The 19,563-nt window shown below is 46.7% G+C and overlaps 1 protein-coding gene across 1 annotated transcript in view; it reads right to left on the reverse strand.

Moving 5' to 3' along the window:
* The window catches only part of fhad1 (forkhead-associated (FHA) phosphopeptide binding domain 1), a gene marked incomplete at its 3' end in the record, with an annotated part of 78,015 nt that overhangs the window by 44,845 nt on the left and 13,607 nt on the right, over positions 1 to 19,563 (reverse strand). Inside the window, exons 16-20 of the mRNA XM_084323077.1 lie at positions 19,409 to 19,477; positions 17,809 to 17,974; positions 11,229 to 11,328; positions 4,615 to 4,721; positions 4,258 to 4,417 (exon numbers count right to left, since the gene is read on the reverse strand). Of these exons, the coding sequence (XP_084179203.1) occupies positions 4,258 to 4,417; positions 4,615 to 4,721; positions 11,229 to 11,328; positions 17,809 to 17,974; positions 19,409 to 19,477 (602 nt within the window). The remainder of the gene's footprint in view (positions 1 to 4,257; positions 4,418 to 4,614; positions 4,722 to 11,228; positions 11,329 to 17,808; positions 17,975 to 19,408; positions 19,478 to 19,563) is intronic.

Raw genomic sequence — 19,563 nt, forward strand, 5'->3', positions numbered from 1 at the left:
TAATGACCAATGCGAATCGAGTGTAGTCAAATTATATGCGAGAGTCGTTAAATCGTTTTTCTTTTTTTTTATCTGATATAGGAGGCTCTCTGTGCCAAGAAGCTTGACTATACAGCCATGTTATGGATTTGGTTACCAAGGTTACCAATCTAATTCGTGGAGGCAACAGGTCACTAAACCATAGAAAGTTTGTCTCCTTTTTGGAAGAGATGGACACTGATTATGGCGACTTGCAGCTACACACAGAAATCCGATGGCTGAGCCGTCGGAAAGTACAGGAGCGACATTGAAACACTGGAAATGCAATTCAATGATCGGTTTGAAGATTTCAACGGCATGCAGTCACGGATAGCGCTGTTTGCCGGCCCCCTCACCGCTACGGTGTCAGAGCAGCCCCCACCGTTGCAGCTTGAACTGTGCGAGCTACAGTCAGATCCTTTTTTTCAAGCAAAGAGAAATGAGAGGGGAATTTCATTTTGGAAACTGCTACCTGAGCCCCGCTTCCCACTCCCTCAGGGACTTTGCCCTCTCTATGGCCCAGTATGTTTGGGAGCACATACATATGCGAGAGCAATTTCTCAAACATGAAGCACATCAAGTCAAAGGAGAGAAACAGGCTGTCGGATGAAACATTATTCATCTGATGCAGATTGCATGCACAAACATTGAGTTGACATTCCTGCTATTGTGCGCCAACAAGAGAGACCACAAGTGTCTCATTAAAGACAGGGGGGAGGAGATATGATGAAGAGGTGTAGAGGGGGGGGGGGAAGGAGATGATGAAGAGGTGTAGAGAGGGGGGAAGAGATGATGAGAGGTGTAGAGAGGGGGGGGGGGGGGAGATGATGGAGAGGTGTAGAGAGGGGACTATTATTATTATTATTATTATTATTATTATTATTATTATTATTATTATTATTATTATTATATATATAACCATTATTGACCCACTGTGGGGCGAGGGGTGAATGTCATGCCAGTTTGATAAAGGGTCAATGGGAGGCATGTAGTATTGCAATTCCAATTAAAATCGAATCTCTGCCCCGAAGCTTCGAATTCCAAAAAAATTCAAAGGTCAGCCCTAGTGGTTTGGTTCTGAAAGAACATGCGAAGAGATGCAAAGATTGTTCAGTGGATATGAAACAAGGAGCAAAAACCACCCAGAGGGCCCCTGCCCTCTTTGCTCCCGCAAACAAGCTAATTGTCACAAGATGCAATCATGTTCACAAGCACAGCGTTTCCAAAACATCTCGTGTATTGGGGCTTCACCTCGGCCAACCTTCTCAGAATCACTCTGACATGGGGGTCAGTATACTTCTGTTTGGTGCTTCACCTCTCAAAAGACATTCTCAGAAACACTGAACAAGAGGCCAGGGCTTTGTGCAGTAATCCAATCCAATCCAACTTTATTTATAAAGCGCTTTAACAGCCACAGGGCACAAGTGCTGTACAGAGGGAGCATATTAAAAACTATAAGCAGCACTAAAAATAGATAAAAACAATTTAAAAAACAAGAGTACTCAAAAAGAGAAGAAAAAAAAACTCTTGGAAACTGCATATCATGCAGGGTTATCTTTGAGGGACGACACACTGGGAGATTTCTTTGCTGAATGAACGTTGCTGTTCCAACCGGATTTCTCTCATCCAGAAGTTACAGATAAGCCTCTTTAAAATGTGGTGTGTGTTCGTCTGGGGCAGGGAGGGGCAACTCCCTGCCCTCTGTATACACTTTTATCCTGCTACGTAAACAAAACATTCTGAGTGCTTCATATCCATAACATGCATTTCAGTGTTATAATGTTTTGTTTAGTAGCAGGATAAAAGTTTATACATTTAACAAAATCATTTATTATTGCACTTTTGATTTACTGTGAAATGCAGCAGGAATGCTGCTTTGTGTTTGTTGAGCAGTGGCTTTAAGTTCATACATTTATTTTATTAGAAGCTTAATTATAATTGATAATTTTTGTATATATTTGGGGTTACACAGCAATACTTTTAAATTCAGCTGTTTATAAATTCATAAAGTTGAAATTGCATTACTAAATGCATTTGAAATGGAATAAAAACAAAGTTACAACAAATTATAATTGTTTATATACCTTGTGACTATTAGGGCTATTTGAGTGATGGGGTACTACTGGCGGGACTGCCGATAAACAATGCGGCCCCCCAGATTGATTGTGGACATTTTGTGGCCCTCACCATATACAAAGTTGCCCACCCCTGCTCTAAATGGTAAATGGCTGCTTTTTTATATAGCGCTTTTATCCAAAGCGCTTTACAATTTGTTACTCACATTTTACCATTCACTCACACATTCACTCACACATTCACACACCGATGGCGGAGGCAACCCTGCAAGTGCCAACCTGCTCATCGAGAGCAATTAGGGGTTAAATGTCTTGCTCAAGGACACATCGACACACTGCCCGGAGGAGTGGGAATCGAACCGGGAACCTCCGGATTGCCAGACGACTGCTCTACCTAACGACCCACTGTCGCCACCCCCTTTAGCCATTTGATATACATATATACAACTACATACATACATATGCACATATATACATATATATATATACATACATACACACAACATACACACAGCCAGATATCAAACCCCTTCTTCATCTCTGTACCTCTGGAAAACCATTTGACTATATTTTATTTTAAACTGTTTATGTTTTGACATTGCTTTAACTCCATCAGACCGTTCCATCATTTTACTCCCCAAATTGAAATACAAAGACTTTCATGGTCGTTCAGTTACATTTTCCCCTTAACCCATTCTGCGCCAATAACGGGTTAAGGCGGGTTTCTCCGCCATGCGTTGTCTGCCAATAACTCCTTAAGGCGTTTTTTAGATCAATATTTCATATTTCGTCATGGTATTCATATTTCACCCACGGAGTCTTGGGTGATGCTGTCTGATCCATCACAACTCTGCAACGCTTCAATACCGCCACCTGGTGGCCGATCGGCGAGTTGCCAAACCAGAAGTTGCCCAAACCGGAAGTGGTCCGTCCCCTATTTTCGTCCGGCCACTCGCTTATCGTCCCGGGCTCAATACCGACACCGTCGATATGAATCTTTGCCATAACTCAATAATCAACATGATTTGGACGTGTATTAGTAATATACAAACCGGAAATGGATCGCATCGATCAACATCCCATAATAGCGATCTTTTTGCTCCAGTGTGACCGCCCAACGCTACGAGGAGACTGGGTGAGTTTCAGCGTTTTTCTTTACCATTTTCAATACAAACTGCTCTGATCAATATATCACCCATACTACATGAATCATTTAACGTCGGTCATTGAATTATAAACGACCCCCCCCCCCCCTCCGTTCACCTGCAGATGACCAGTCATGACGTTTAGGACCATGTACAGTTGAAATTTTTAATATAACGTTGATCGGTATCAACTGCATTTGATCATGCATTAATGCCTATAACTCACGTTCTATGAAATACTGCAGAAACGATAAAAACATATTTATACTCTTCTAGACTGTATTTTAGTATGAATGTGTGAATGAAAAAGTAAAACGTTCCTACATCCTGAACGATAGATAATTGATGTTGAATGGGCCATAGTAATGTCAATTTAGCAATACAATTTAAAAAGTTATAGCCCTGCAAAGAAGGTGAACATCTCCATAGACAAATAGCGCTGGCAGAGGATGGTTTAGGATGGATATAAGCCCGGCAGAGAATGGGTTAAATTGTAAACCCCATCTCGCTCGTTGAACCATTTTTTAATATTGGTTGAATATAGAATGTTTCTTATTTTTTGGCTTTATACATTATTTGTGCAGTTTGATACAGTAGAATATCAGTAAAAAAAATATTTAGACTGTAAGAATAGTGAATGATTATGGTCCAGATATCCAACCTTGTGAATGATGCGCACAGCTCTTTTCTGGAGTTAATGGGTATAATGAGCATTTGTAATTATTTCCCCAGACTTCAACGCAGTAGGTTAAATATGGTGAAACTAGTGAACAGTAGAGAATGTAATTTGTACAATCTCCAATTATGGCTCAATGCAACATCTGCCGGCTGGTTGTCAGGCTTATGGCCAGACTTAACAGATAGGATTTTAGGAATTATTCTTTCTCCACTGACGACCACACACACCTACTGGCTATATCCCAGTTAAGGTCTTTGACAGGATGAAGTGTTTACAAGCAAATCCTCATATACACAAGACTTAAAATATCGTGTCACTTTCTTTAGACTGGCTGCTTTACCTGAGTTCTTCTTTGGCTTTCCTCAGCTCCTCCCCTTTCTGCTCCACCAGCTGTGACATCAGACTGAGCTTCTGAGTGAGCATGCTCAGTTGCACCCTCTGGTCCACCACCGTAGCCCTGTGCTGCTCCATCTCCTGCTTCTGCTGCTCACTCAGCTCTCCTGGCAGCAGCAAACACACACACACACACCACACACCACACACCACACACACACACACAGTAACCAGATCAAAATAGACCAAATACAATAATTTGATCAATCTCTGAAACCCCTAAAACTATTTTTGTCCATATTCAGACAGAACAGCATGATCAAAACAACCCTGACTCCATATTAAACAGCGTGCTGTTCGCCACCTGTCATGTCTGTGATCCTGACGTTGGCTGCAGCCAAGTCACAGCTCAGTGCTGTGATGGTGTCACCATGGTTACGAGCCCCCTGCTGCGCCTGGACCAGGTCTGCCCTGGATGGAGAGACAGAGAGAAAGAGAAAGAGAGAAAGAGAAGAAGAAAGAGAGAGAGAGAGAGAGCGAGAAGAGGAAGAGAGACAGAGAGAGAGAGAAGAAGAGAGAGAGAGAGAGAAGAAGAGATCGAAGAAGAGAGAGAGCACACAGGCACAGAAATAGGCAAATATTATGCTGCTGTCCACGTTTGGTATGACTTATTTTCTCACTCAGTGATATTACACGTGGGATAGCACTGAGTGTGTGTGTGTGTGTGTGTGTGTGTGTGTGTGTGTGTGTGTGTGTGTTTGTATGCATGCACACATGGATGCATTACCGTATGCAGCGACAGCTATTGCAGATTTAATCTTAATGTTTAATGTTAATCATTTATATAGCGCTTTTATCCAAGGGCTTTACATCGCAGGCCTCACATTCACACACCCGACCATGCAAGGTGTTAAATAAAAATGTATGTGTGTGTGTGTGTGTGTGTGTGTGTGTGTGTGTGTGTGTGTGTGTGTGTGTGTGTGTGTGTGTGTGTGTGTGTGTGTGTGTGTGTGTGTGTGTGTGTGTGTGTGTGTGTGTGTGTGCTCACGTGTATGTGGTTTTACCCCCTGGATGTACCCACATAAGACAAGTTGGGTCAAGAATTTCTATCACCAACAGACACAGAGCAGACAGAACAGAATAGTGGCACTGTGTGTATACTGTACTCCATTTACTTGATCGCTCGATTTACGATTTGTGTGATCCACATAGACAGCATAATATTGGAACACATAGGCCTTTTTAATTTTTTTTACTTCTGCATTCAGTTGCGCCGAATACATAATATAACCATGTACAGTATGTATAGTATGTACAGTATGTACATTGTCTGTGAGGTCTGGGAGATGCCTCCCCAGTACACAGGAACTTCAGTGAGTCTTTTTTTCTATCCGGTTTGATGATGGAAGTCATTGGAAGAGACTGTACCAAAAGAAACTCACTGACATGCCAATACTTTTTATGAATGACTTTGTTTGTATTTGTTGTGACCCACTGCAATATCAAACTGTTATGGTTTGTAACCGACCCCAATCGCACAACACAAGACAGGTATGAGAGTAAGCCAAGAACGGGCATTTATTGAATAACAACAGAAAAGCGGCACTGTCCCTTTAAGGGAGAACACAAAATACTGGAAAACAAGAACTTGGGAAAAATAGGCACTGTGCCTTTAAGGGGGAACACAAAACACTGGAAAACAAGAACTAGGGAAAAAGGGCAAAGTGCCTTTAAGAGGCGAGCTGGCTAAGGGGAAGACTAAGGGAAAGGCTAACGGACAGGGCAAGGGAAGGGCAGGAACAGGGAGGACTAGGAGGACTGGACAGGGATGACTAGGAGGACTAGGAGGACTGGACAGGGAGGACTAGGATGACTAGGAGGACTGGACAGGGAGGACTAGGAGGACTGGACAGGGAGGACTAGGAGGACAAGAAGGACAGGGAGGACTAGGAGGACTAGAAGGACTGGACAGGGAGGACTAGGAGGACTAGAAGGACTGGACAGGGATGACTAGGAGGACTAGACAGGGATGACTAGGAGGACTAGAGAGGGGAAACAGGGACAGAGGCCCGCGGAGGCGGGCTGGGGACAGGGACAGAGAAAACAGGGTTCGGGCCTTGGACAGGGCGAGGGCCAGAGCTGCTTACAGGGATGGAGTAGGAGCGCGCAGGCTAGACGTCTGGAGGAGAGCGCGCCGGCTCGGAGAGACGCATCTGGCGCTGGGTCTGGACGGAGTGGTGCGCGTCTGCTTGGAGAACGCGCCGGTTAGGAGCGCGCATCTGGCGCGGGGTCTAGACGGAGTGGTGCGCGTCTGCTTGGAGAACGCGCCGGTTCGGAAAGCGCATCTAGCGCGGAGGTCTGAGTGGTGCGCGTCTGCTTGGAGAACGCGCCGGTTCGGAAAGCGCATCTGGCGCGGGGTCTGAGTGGTGAGCGCGTCTGGCGCGGAGTCTGGAGTGAAGAGCGCGTCTGGCGCGGAGTCTGGAGTGAAGAGCGCGTCTGGCGCGGAGTCTGGAGTGGAACACTGGAATACCTCCCGTAGAGTATTAGAGAGCGCAGTACTGTGTCCCACTCCAGGCAAACGGCGACAGGTGGCGAAGGCTTGCACCTCGTCTAACGCCGGAGATGGAACAGCATTCAGACAGATAGGGAACCTCCCGTAGGAGCTTACAGATTGAGATATGATACGGAACGACCCGACGAGGACTGGGGGGAAGAGCGAGGTATTTAAAGCCCACTGGGGCGCTAATTAGAACACACAACAGGTGCGTGATGGTAATTGATACTTGAACTAGAAGTGTGTGTTCGGCACGGACCAATCAAACACATAATGACCGGTAGTCCAAGGGTGTGGGCTGCTGAAGAGCAGGCGGGAGTAAATGAACGCGAGGGTGGGGGCTGGAGAGGTGAGGAGACAGGGAATTAAAGTCCAGGGAAGAGGCGAACCTCACAGTACCCCCCCCTCCACGGGAGCCACCGGGCGACCCAAAAACACAGAGAGGGGCAGGGGACACGACAAGGCAACAAACAAAAAAAACTGGGCCAAGCTAGCAGGGGAAGCTACAACAAAAGTGGGGCTAGCAAAGGGACAGGGTAGCTGAGGGGTAACTAGGGTAGCTGAGGGGTAACTATGGTAGCTGAGGGGTAACCAGGGTAGCCGAGGGGTAACTAGAGAGGGGAACCGGGAAGGGGCTAGCAGAGGGAAAGGGTAGCTGCCAGGGCACCGATAGCTACAGGGCCTATGCTAGCTGTACTGCTACATTAACATAGAGGCTGCGCTAGCTGCCGGAGCTAGGCTAGCAGACAGGGCTGGAACAGGGGCACTGGAGAGGGGAACAGGGAAGGGGCTAGCAGAGGGAAAGGGTAGCTGCCAGGGCACTGATAGCTACAGGGCCTATGCTAGCTGTACTGCTACATTAACATAGAGGCTGCGCTAGCTGCCGGAGCTAGGCTGGCAGACAGGGCTGGACCAGCATGAGAGAACAAGCTAGCTGGAAGGACAGTCCTAGCTGTGGGGAACTGACCTTGCTAGCTGAAGGGGCAGTCCTAGCAGTGGGGAAAACTGACCTTGCTAGCTGAAGGGGCAGTCCTAGCAGTGGGAGAAAACTGACCTTGCTAGCTGAAGGGGCAGTCCTAGCAGTGGGAGAAAACTGACCTTGCTAGCTGAAGGGGCAGTCCTAGCAGTGGGGAAACTGACCTTGCTAGCTGAAGGGGCAGTCCTAGCAGTGGGGAAAACTGACCTTGCTAGCTGAAGGGGCAGTCCTAGCAGTGGGAGAAAACTGACCTTGCTAGCTGAAGGGGCAGTCCTAGCAGTGGGGAAAACTGACCTTGCTAGCTGAAGGGGCAGTCCTAGCAGTGGGGAAAACTGACCTTGCTAGCTGAAAGGGCAGTCCTAGCAGTGGGAAAACTGACCTTGCTAGCTGAAAGGGCAGTCCTAGCAGTGGGAGAAAACTGACCTTGCTAGCTGAAGGGGCAGTCCTAGCAGTGGGAGAAAACTGACCTTGCTAGCTGAAGGGGCAGTCCTAGCAGTGGGGAAAACTGACCTTGCTAGCTGAAAGGGCAGTCCTAGCAGTGGGAAAACTGACCTTGCTAGCTGAAAGGGCAGTCCTAGCAGTGGGAGAAAACTGACCTTGCTAGCTGAAGGGGCAGTCCTAGCAGTGGGAGAGCTACACAAAAAGTGGAGGCCATGCAGAGAGACCGGGTTAGCTGCCTGGGCATGGCTAGCTACAGGGCCTATGCTAGCTGCAAGGGCTGCATTAACATAGAGGCTGTGCTAGCAGCCGGGGCTAAGCTAGGAGACTGGGGCCATGCTGGTAGTAGAGGCCTAGCAAGCTGCAGGAGAGCTAACGAGGCTAACAAGGAAGCTACAGGGGAGTCAACAGGCTAACAGGGGAGCTAACAGGGAAGCTAACAGGGGAACTAACAAGGCTAACTGGGGAGCTAACAGGGGAGACTAGCAGGCTAACAGGGGAGCTAACAGGGAAGCTAACAGGGGAGCTAACAGGGGAACTAACAAGGCTAGAGGGAACAAAAAAAAAAGGCAAACTCAACATACACCGTCTGTGCTGGCTGGGGTCGTCGACTGGTCGGGTCGTACTGTTATGGTTTGTAACCGACCCCAATCGCACAACACAAGACAGGTATGAGAGTAAGCCAAGAACGGGCATTTATTGAATAACAACAGAAAAGCGGCACTGTCCCTTTAAGGGAGAACACAAAATACTGGAAAACAAGAACTTGGGAAAAATAGGCACTGTGCCTTTAAGGGGGAACACAAAACACTGGAAAACAAGAACTAGGGAAAAAGGGCAAAGTGCCTTTAAGAGGCGAGCTGGCTAAGGGGAAGACTAACGGACAGGGCCAGGGCAAGGGAAGGGCAGGAACAGGGAGGACTAGGAGGACTGGACAGGGATGACTAGGAGGACTAGGAGGACTGGACAGGGAGGACTAGGATGACTAGGAGGACTGGACAGGGAGGACTAGGAGGACTAGGAGGACTGGACAGGGAGGACTAGGAGGACAAGAAGGACTGGACAGGGAGGACTAGGAGGACTAGAAGGACTGGACAGGGAGGACTAGGAGGACTAGAAGGACTGGACAGGGATGACTAGGAGGACTAGAAGGACTGGACAGGGATGACTAGGAGGACTAGAGAGGGGAAACAGGGACAGAGGCCCGCGGAGGCGGGCTGGGGACAGGGACAGAGAAAACAGGGTTCGGGCCTTGGACAGGGCGAGGGCCAGAGCTGCTTACAGGGATGGAGTAGGAGCGCGCAGGCTAGACGTCTGGAGGAGAGCGCGCCGGCTCGGAGAGACGCATCTGGCGCTGGGTCTGGACGGAGTGGTGCGCGTCTGCTTGGAGAACGCGCCGGTTAGGAGCGCGCATCTGGCGCGGGGTCTAGACGGAGTGGTGCGCATCTGCTTGGAGAACGCGCCGGTTCGGAGCGCGCATCTGGCGCGGAGGTCTGAGTGGTGCGCGTCTGCTTGGAGAACACGCCGGTTCGGAAAGCGCATCTAGCGCGGAGGTCTGAGTGGTGCGCGTCTGCTTGGAGAACGCGCCGGTTCGGAAAGCGCATCTGGCGCGGGGTCTAGACGGAGTGGTGCGCGTCTGCTTGGAGAACGCGCCGGTTCGGAGCGCGCATCTGGCGCGGAGGTCTGAGTGGTGCGCGTCTGCTTGGAGAACGCGCCGGTTCGGAAAGCGCATCTAGCGCGGAGGTCTGAGTGGTGCGCGTCTGCTTGGAGAACGCGCCGGTTCGGAAAGCGCATCTGGCGCGGGGTCTGAGTGGTGAGCGCATCTGGCGCGGAGTCTGGAGTGAAGAGCGCGTCTGGCGCGGAGTCTGGAGTGAAGAGCGCGTCTGGCGCGGAGTCTGGAGTGGAACACTGGAATACCTCCCGTAGAGTATTAGAGAGCGCAGTACTGTGTCCCACTCCAGGCAAACGGCGACAGGTGGCGAAGGCTTGCACCTCGTCTAACGCCGGAGATGGAACAGCATTCAGACAGATAGGGAACCTCCCGTAGGAGCTTACAGATTGAGATATGATACGGAACGACCCGACGAGGACTGGGGGGAAGAGCGAGGTATTTAAAGCCCACTGGGGCGCTAATTAGAACACACAACAGGTGCGTGATGGTAATTGATACTTGAACTAGAAGTGTGTGTTCGGCACGGACCAATCAAACACATAATGACCGGTAGTCCAAGGGTGTGGGCTGCTGAAGAGCAGGCGGGAGTAAATGAACGCGAGGGTGGGGGCTGGAGAGGTGAGGAGACAGGGAATTAAAGTCCAGGGAAGAGGCGAACCTCACACAAACAGACTCTTCACAGTTTAACAAAACAAACGCCGTCGACTAAAGACGCACTTCTTCAACCATTATCAAAAAAAAATAATAATCTAACCCTAACTAACCTTACTGTCATGCACTTGTACTAATAAACTAACCTACACTGTAGCACTCAACACTTTGATGAACATTGTTACTCAGCTGATAGAGTTGTGCCCTTCCTGGCATACAGAACTTGTAAGTCGCTTTGGATAAAAGCGTCAGCTAAATGACTAAATGTAAATGTAAATGTGTCTCGCCAACACAGCCTTTCCAGCTATTACAGCGCACCACAGATAACCCAAGAGCCTGTGGGACAACGTGTGTAGCTACTTGTCTTGTGGATGCAGAGATATGCAGACTTCAAACTCCAAGTCTGCTTGGCAAACTCGGGGGCTGCCGAAAGTAATATTTAAAAATTATTCATAAGCAGCGAGCTAAGATTAAGACGTACTCATCAGAGCTGATTATGGGACGCCAAGCGATGAGTCATGCTTCAGGAATTATCTACGAGACGCAGGATGATGCTTGATGATGTCACTGCCGTGTGAGAGGAATGATGTGCTCATGTTGGTGATGATGAACATGACCTTGGAGTGACACTTGGTTTCATAACAAATCTTATCTAGAGAGACTAATGTGTTGCGTGACGTTCCTGACCTGAGGGAAGTGATGGTGTCTTCCAAGACTGCTGCCTCAGGGGGGTTTGATGAGGGCTGAGCTGGACTGTTACTCTGCACTGGTTGACTGTTTTCTATTTCTTGGAAGAAATGATGGTATGAAATAAGTTCTCATGTTAGATTACTTTTGTGAACTAATTGTTTTCAAACACTTTTCCTTATGTATACATTACAGGATTGGGGTTAATTTGATTTTAATTCAGTCAACTCAGGAAGTGGATATTGTTTAAGGCAAGAGGTTTACTAGTACGTCCCAACAACAAAACACAACAAGCATCCAAGCATCAGACCTATAGACAGCCATAGGTATAGACATCTATAGGTATAGACAACTTATAGACGGCACACCTTTTCAATACAAATATTAAGAAAACATTTAGCAGTTTTCACGTCCAACCTAGTAGGAAATGAATACACTACCATTCGTCAATGGATAAGAGTTTCTGCTATTTATTTTGAATTGATTGAATTGAGTGCATTAAAGGAACACAAAAATAAAGCATGTTTATTATGCCCAATAATCTCACACGTGTTACCGAAATAACAATCTAACAATCAAAATTGGTTAGAGGGTTATTGAGTTAGACAGTTGCCAGTGTGTGATGTCATTGTGATGTCACATTAAATACAGCTCAGTGAAATGATAAAAAAACAAAAACAAAAAAAACACATCAAAATTACATCACACCTTCCAACTCTTTAACTCAATAACTTTCAAACCAAATGAATTTGTACAAAACAATTAATCGTTTTGGTATATGTGTGAGATATCTGCTTAATTTATTGGGAGAAGTGTCCCTTTAACTCATTCCCCGCCAACAACGATTATACTCGTTATTGGCCGCCAATCGTTGAACGCCAACAACGAGTATACTCGTTACTTGATCATTATTTGTTTTATTCGATATTTCTATTCATTACAGGCCCACTGACTCGGGGTTAACATTGGGAATCACATTGAGAATGCCTAGGTGCAATACCGACCGCATCACGCTAGACGGCGGTATCGAGCACCCTTTCTAACATTGTATCCTGGGGCTGTGGGACGGCCCCAGGTCTCGGGTTTCATTTTTCTTTCTCGGGCGAGGCGAACGGTTGTCCCGGTTCCATCGAAGCGTGTCAAATATCTCCGATCCATATGTTATGGTGGATTATGCCGTCAAGCAAATGGACATTGGATATACCAGATGGCGATCAAACAATTGGAATATTCTTTTTGGATTACTCCCGGCCACAGGCTGATAACCATTTTTAGTGTTCAATGCGAATGCCGTTACTGACAATCAAATAATCAGAAACGACCCCCTCCCCCTTTCATGCATTCATGATGGAACATAATACCTATATTGTAAATGGAAAGATATAGAAACCAAAAGAGAGGGATTAAAAGTGCAGGCACTGATAGGAGATAGGGAGCTGTTCAGAAGACAGGAACAACTACTAGATCCAATTACCAGATTCACTATAAACATATGGAACACAATAGTAAAGAAATACAAGCTAGAAAAGGAATCTAAGATACTGAGATGGATAGCACACGACAACAAATTCAGACCAGGGATAGAAGACCATGGGTTCAAGAGGTGGGAACGGGGGGGTATAACAGCAATGTGCACAATGACAGAAGGAGGGGAGATGCAGACTCTACAAAAATTGAAAGAAAGATATGGACTAGAGAATAGGGACCACTTTAGAAATAAAGCAAGATAGAGACAAAGAACAGAATGGAGTAATTAAGATAATGGTAAAGTCATACGAAGGACGGAAGGGGAGGGTGATATCAGCACTATATCAGGCAATAATGGACAGTAAGGGAAATACAACATTGTATGTGAAAGAAAAGTGGGAAAGAGAGTTGGAAATAGAGATAACAGAGGAGGAATGGTATGACACATGTAAGACACAACAAACAACCACAGGATCAAGGATATGGAGGGAGTTTGGGTGGAAAAATATAATTAGATACTTTATAACACCAGAAATACAGGGCGATTACACACCAGCAAAGAAAACATGTTGGAGGGAGTGTGGACAGGAAGGGGCGAACCATACACACATATTCTGGGGATGTCAGAAGATAAGGCACTACTGGGAAGAGATAGGAGGGATAATAAATGAAATAATAGGATACGAAATACCCCAGGGAGGCCAAGTGTTGTATTTGGGGAATCTATAGTAGGCCCCAGTATTTTGTCTATCATAAACAGCTCTCTGGAATCTGGCTCTGTTCCCTCCTCCCTTAAGCACGCCATGGTTGAGCCCCTCCTAAAAAAACCTAACCTAGACCCTGCTCTTTTCAATAATTACAGGCCCATATCCAAATTACCCTTCCTATCTAAGATTTTAGAAAAGGCTGTCCTGGCACAGCTCCTCCCCTTCCTACATCACAACAACCTCCTAGACAAATTCCAGTCAGGTTTCAGGGCAGGGCACAGCACTGAGACAGCGCTAGTCAAAATTTACAATGACCTGCTTCTCACCATCGACTCAGGTAGCTGTGCCATGCTCCTCCTCCTGGACCTCTCTGCCGCGTTCGACACGGTCGACCACTCCACCCTGGTCGATCGTCTCGAACACAGGCTAGGTATTAGGGGGTCTGCCCTAAACTGGTTCGCATCCTACTTGAGCGGCCGCTCCTTTTCGGTCAGTTTGGGTGGACACTCCTCCCCCACAGCTAGTCTACCGTATGGGGTCCCCCAAGGTTCCATCCTGGCCCCCATACTCTTCTCCATCTACATGCTCCCCCTGGCCGAAATCATCCAGAAACACAACATTTCATATCACTTTTATGCCGATGACTCCCAAATCTACCTTCCCCTCAACCCCTCTGACACAGCTAACCTAGACTCTCTTAAAACCTGTCTTAGGGACATACAAAGCTGGATGGCCCTCAACTTCTTACAGCTAAATGAAAATAAAACGGAGATCATTTTGTTTGGCCCCCCCTCTTCCACCAAAACACTCTCCAACAGCCTAGGACAACTCTCCACCCACCTCAAACCCCACGTCAAGAGCCTGGGTGTAATCTTTGACCCAGAGCTCAAATTCGACCGGCAGGTAAATGCCGTAGTCAAATCATGCTTCTTTCAACTCCGCAACATCAGTAAAATTAAACCAATCCTCTCACCCGTTGACCTGGAAACGGTAGTCAATGCATTCATAACCTCACGCCTTGACTACTGCAATGCCCTCTACACCGGCATCAGTCAGACAGCCATGTCCCGCCTCAAAATGGTCCAGCACTCTGCAGCTAGGTTCCTTACCGGTACCAGAAAGAGAGAGCACATCACACCAGTCCTAGCCTCCCTACACTGGCTCCCAGTCCCATTTAGAATAGACTTTAAAATCCTCCTCCTCACCTTTAAAGCACTATCGGGTGCAGCACCCTTATACATCACCGAACTCATCACCCCCTACGCAGCACCCAGGTCACTAAGATCCTCCAACCAGGCTCGGCTGGTCCCCCCCCCGCACCAGACTCAAAAAGAGAGGCGATCGCTCCTTCAAGGCCGTGGCCCCCAAGCTATGGAACCAGCTTCCCCTGGAGATCCGATCTGCCCCCTCACTGGAGACATTTAAGGCCCGTCTAAAAACCCACTTCTATTCCCTGGCCTTCAATAAACCCTGATTCTCCCACACCCTAACTCACACACTCCCATGTAATTTTATCCTGCCCCCTCCCTCTTGTATCTCTTATTATGCTCCTCTGTCCCCTGTGTGCTACTGTACTTTGTGTTCCCCTATTCGTGTGTTGTCTTACTGTCCTACTCTCTGAATGTACTGTCTTGTCCTGCTATGCCTTTTTATATTTTTGTATTTGTGTATTTTATATTAGGACATTGATTTTAAGCTCTGATTGTACAGCACTTTGGTTGGCTCTTGGGCTTTTAAACGTGCTATATAAATAAATTACTTGACTTGACTTGACTTGTCACAAGAAGGAATCCAAGGGGAAGACAAATACTTGATTAAGATATTGATAGTGGCAGCCAAGAAAGCTTTAACTAAACTGTGGTACAAGGTAGAAGTGCCGACAAAGGATCAATGGATAGAGTTGGTAGAGGGGATACAGGAAATGGAGAGAATCACACATCTGCTGAGGCTGCAAGAAGAAAAGTTTCAATGGAAATGGGAAGAATACAGGAGGGGAAGTAACGACATCACAGAGGTTTGAAAAGGATACAAGGAAATGAATAAAAATGTTAATAAATAATGCTACCACAGGATAAGGCTAATAGCTGGCAGCTAATGAGTTAATAATAATAATAATAATAATAATAATAATAATAATAATAATAATAATAATAATAATAATAATAATAACTTGGATTTATATAGCGCCTTTCAAGAAACCCAACAGGGAGCTCCCGTAGCTCACCGCATATCTCGGCGCTATTTCTGCGTCGGGGAAAACCGTGCTCGTCACGGATCTGGGGTATACGAGTTCGATTCCCGGACCCGCCGTATTTTCTCAGAGTGTCTTCCCCTGCTCTACATCCAATTTCAACCTGTTTCTGTCGGTCATGCTTGACCAGAAAAGCGATAAACGCTAAAAAATAAAGTTTAAAAAAGAAAAGAAACACAAGGACACTTTACAGGCAACAAAAAAGACAGATCTTATATGAGATACGGGACTTGACTGAGAGCCAGTGGAGGTGGATGAGGGTCGAGGTGGTGTGCTGCCAGGGCTTGGTGCGGAGTGACAGCTGAGTTCTGCATATACTGGAGTCTGTCCAGGGTGTTGCTGGGTACCCCAGACAGGACCCCATTACAGTAGTCAAGGAGTCTGTCCAGGGTGTTGCTGGGTACCCCAGACAGGACCCATTACAGTAGTCAAGGAGTCTGTCCAGGGTGTTGCTGGGTACCCCAGACAGGACCCATTACAGTAGTCAAGGAGTCTGTCCAGGGTGTTGCTGGGTACCCCAGACAGGACCCCATTACAGTAGTCAAGGAGTCTGTCCAGGGTGTTGCTGGGTACCCCAGACAGGACCCCATTACAGTAGTCAAGGAGTCTGTCCAGGGTGTTGCTGGGTACCCCAGCCTGGACTCCATTACAGTAGTCAAGGAGTCTGTCCAGTGTGTTGCTGGGTACCCCAGACTGGACTCCATTACAGTAGTCAAGGAGTCTGTCCAGGGTGTTGCTGGGTACCCCAGCCTGGACTCCATTACAGTAGTCAAGGAGTCTGTCCAGGGTGTTGCTGGGTACCCCAGACAGGACTCCATTACAGTAGTCAAGGAGTCTGTCCAGGGTGTTGCTGGGTACCCCAGCCTGGACTCCATTACAGTAGTCAAGGAGTCTGTCCAGGGTGTTGCTGGGTACCCCAGACAGGACTCCATTACAGTAGTCAAGGAGTCTGTCCAGGGTGTTGCTGGGTACCCCAGACAGGAGGTGATGAGGTGATGAAGGCATGGATGAGGGTCTCTTTAACTAGTAGACTATTTTTTTAAACGTACACTGACTATGACTGCCATTTAGTGGTCTCAAGTAGTACTGCAGCATATCAATGCTTTGCTGCCCAACAGATTGTATGGACTGAGTCATTCTGTCATGTTCCCAGGGTTCTTTTCTGTATTTTGATTAAAAAGTCCAGAGAAAATGCAAACTGCTGTACAGACAGACTAAGCAGCCTGCGAGACACATAGGCAGACAAAATAACAGACATTACTCATGTCCCAAACGCAGACAGACAGACAGACACGATGCAGACACAGATCACACAGTCACAAACACACACATGTACACACAGAGACACAGATCACACACTAGGGATGCGCCGCTGGTAATATATATGGGTCCAATACCAGACTAGAATAGGGCATAATAGCCTAGGGAGTATTTCTACTAATCCTAAATACTCAAATCTGATACAAAGAACCATGTCAGGAATCAAAGCGACTTGATTTGCTGCATTTTGACACATAGAAACATGTTTGATCTCTGTACTGGAGGAAAATAGATTACACCTTAATTGTTTTTGTCCACTGACCCCAAACTGATTTAAACTGTTTAAAGGGGCACTTCACCGTAAAACAACAGCGATTTATTTGGCGCATTATCTCACACATCCAAGGCACTAAAATGTTTTGCATACATTCATTTTGTGTGACAGTTATTGAAGGTTAAAGAGTTATGATGAAAAAATAGAGACAAAATTGCAATATGGATTGCTATTTTTTCATCTACATCATTTCATTGAGCAGTAATTAACACAACATAGGGATTCAGTGTCCTCTGATCTGACATCATGGGAGGAGATATTCAAACTCAATAACTCTCAATAACTAAAGCAACGTGTGCAAAGCAGTTTAGAGCCATGGGATTATGTGCAAAATAAATTGCTGTTGTTTTTACGGTGAAATGCCCCTTTAAGTCTATACAGTAAAAGGAATGGATTGGATCGGTACTTGGTATCGGCCACGCTGAAGGTTTAGAACTAGGTATCGGAAGTGAGAAAGTGGTATCGGAGCATCCCTACCTTACACACACAAACATACATTAATAGAGTATGAAGTGGAAACACACAGAAATGCACATACATACCCCTCCCCGTCTCCCTCACCTCTGAGCTGAGTGCTCAGCGAGTCCCTCTCCTCCTCCAGGCTCTGTGCGCTCAGCCTGGCCTGAGCCCAGCACTGCTCCAGGGCCACGATGGTGTGGGCATGCTGCTTCACCTGCTCCCTGTACTCCTCCTCCTGGACCCTGGATCTCTCCCTCTCCTCCTCCCCTCCCCTCTCCCGCCACTCCTCCTCTCTCCCCTCTGCCTTCTGGAGCCTGGAGAGCAGCTTGTCCTGTCGCGCCCGGGCCTCCTGTTGCAGTGCATTCTGGTCAATTGGAGGAAAATTAAAGGAGGAGGCAGAAAGTTGTGGGATTTTATAAGACAAACTGGGTTCAATGTCAAATGTTACAAAGTTGGCTGGAAAACAACTTGAAACCGAGCAAACTATTAATGACAAGTAGCATGTTTTTAGAAAAAAAATACATAAGCTCCTGGGGGGTCATCAAAACAATTGTCATTTCATAATAGACACAGACCAGCGTGGACCTTAAATTTTAGAAGCTACTATATGACATCTAGCTCTTCAGCCCTGCGTTTGACAGCTCTGTGACAAATCCTCTCGCGAGTTGCGCTGTTTCTATGTGCAGTGAAAACTCTGTGGGCAACAGGTTCAATGCGTCTAACATGCCTTGAATCCTCACCGTTCCTGTAAACCCACGTCACGGTCAAATCCTTAACTAACGTTAGCTGCGAAACTCTAACTAAGCTAAGCTAATCTGCTAAATATCAGTACTGGTATCGGTTCAAATGTGAACGGTACCCAACCCTACTCAGAGTGTAACACTCAAGGCGCCTGGTAATCCGGAGGTTCCCGGTTCGATTTCTGCTCCTCCCGCAGCGTGTCGAAGTGTCCTTGAGCAAGACACTTAACCCCTAACTGCTCCCGATGAGCAGGTTGGCACCTTGCATGGTTGCCTCCGTCATCGGTGTGTGAATGTGTGAGTGAATGGGTATAATGTGAGGAACAAATTGTAAAGCGCTTTGGATAAAAGTGCTATATAAATGCAGCCATTTACCATTCAAGCTCTATATACTATTTGATGAACAATTTAAGATTAGATAAAATAAGATATTCCTTTATTGATCCCCTTGGGGAAATGCAGGCACTACTGACCCTTAGCTGCCAGAGATTTGTTGTTCACAATCTCTAAGTCGCTTTGCATAAAAGCATCAGCTAAATGACTAAATTGTCAATTGTAAATTGTATTGGATGGATTGATTGCTAGGGCCTTAAGGCTGCAGTAGCCTCCTGTGTGTCACAGCTCTCCACATCAGCAGGACATGTCACCCGACACGCACTTACATTTTTGGCTAGTCGCACGTAGGCCTCACCAGCAGGCTCCTTGGTTTTGGGTGCTAGCGGCGCTACCCTAGGCCAAGCATCAAGTCAATTTGACGCCGAAGTCTAACTTGTCCTTCTCTGGCATCACAACAGTTAGGACAACATTGTAATTATTTTTTATTTTTTATTTTTACATATTTCTTGATTCAAATACAGTATTTGATTAATCCATGAAAACCTATGATTAAACCTCTGGGTTTCTTTAGTCGGGGACAGCCAGCCCTACTAGCAGTATTTCTCAAAGACAGAGAGTCTCCTCACCTGGGCCTTCCTGAGAGAGACCACCTGCCCCCTCAGTTCCTCCACCTTCTCCTGCTGCACCATGGCCATCTACAGAGGACAGAGGGATGGATTTGATAATAATTACACATTGTTTTCAAGATTCAAGATTCAAGAGGTATTTATCACATACATAC

The sequence above is a fragment of the Notolepis coatsorum genome, assembly GCF_963971535.1.
Source record: "Notolepis coatsorum genome assembly, chromosome: 10".
NCBI classification, from domain to species: domain Eukaryota; kingdom Metazoa; phylum Chordata; class Actinopteri; order Aulopiformes; family Paralepididae; genus Notolepis; species Notolepis coatsorum.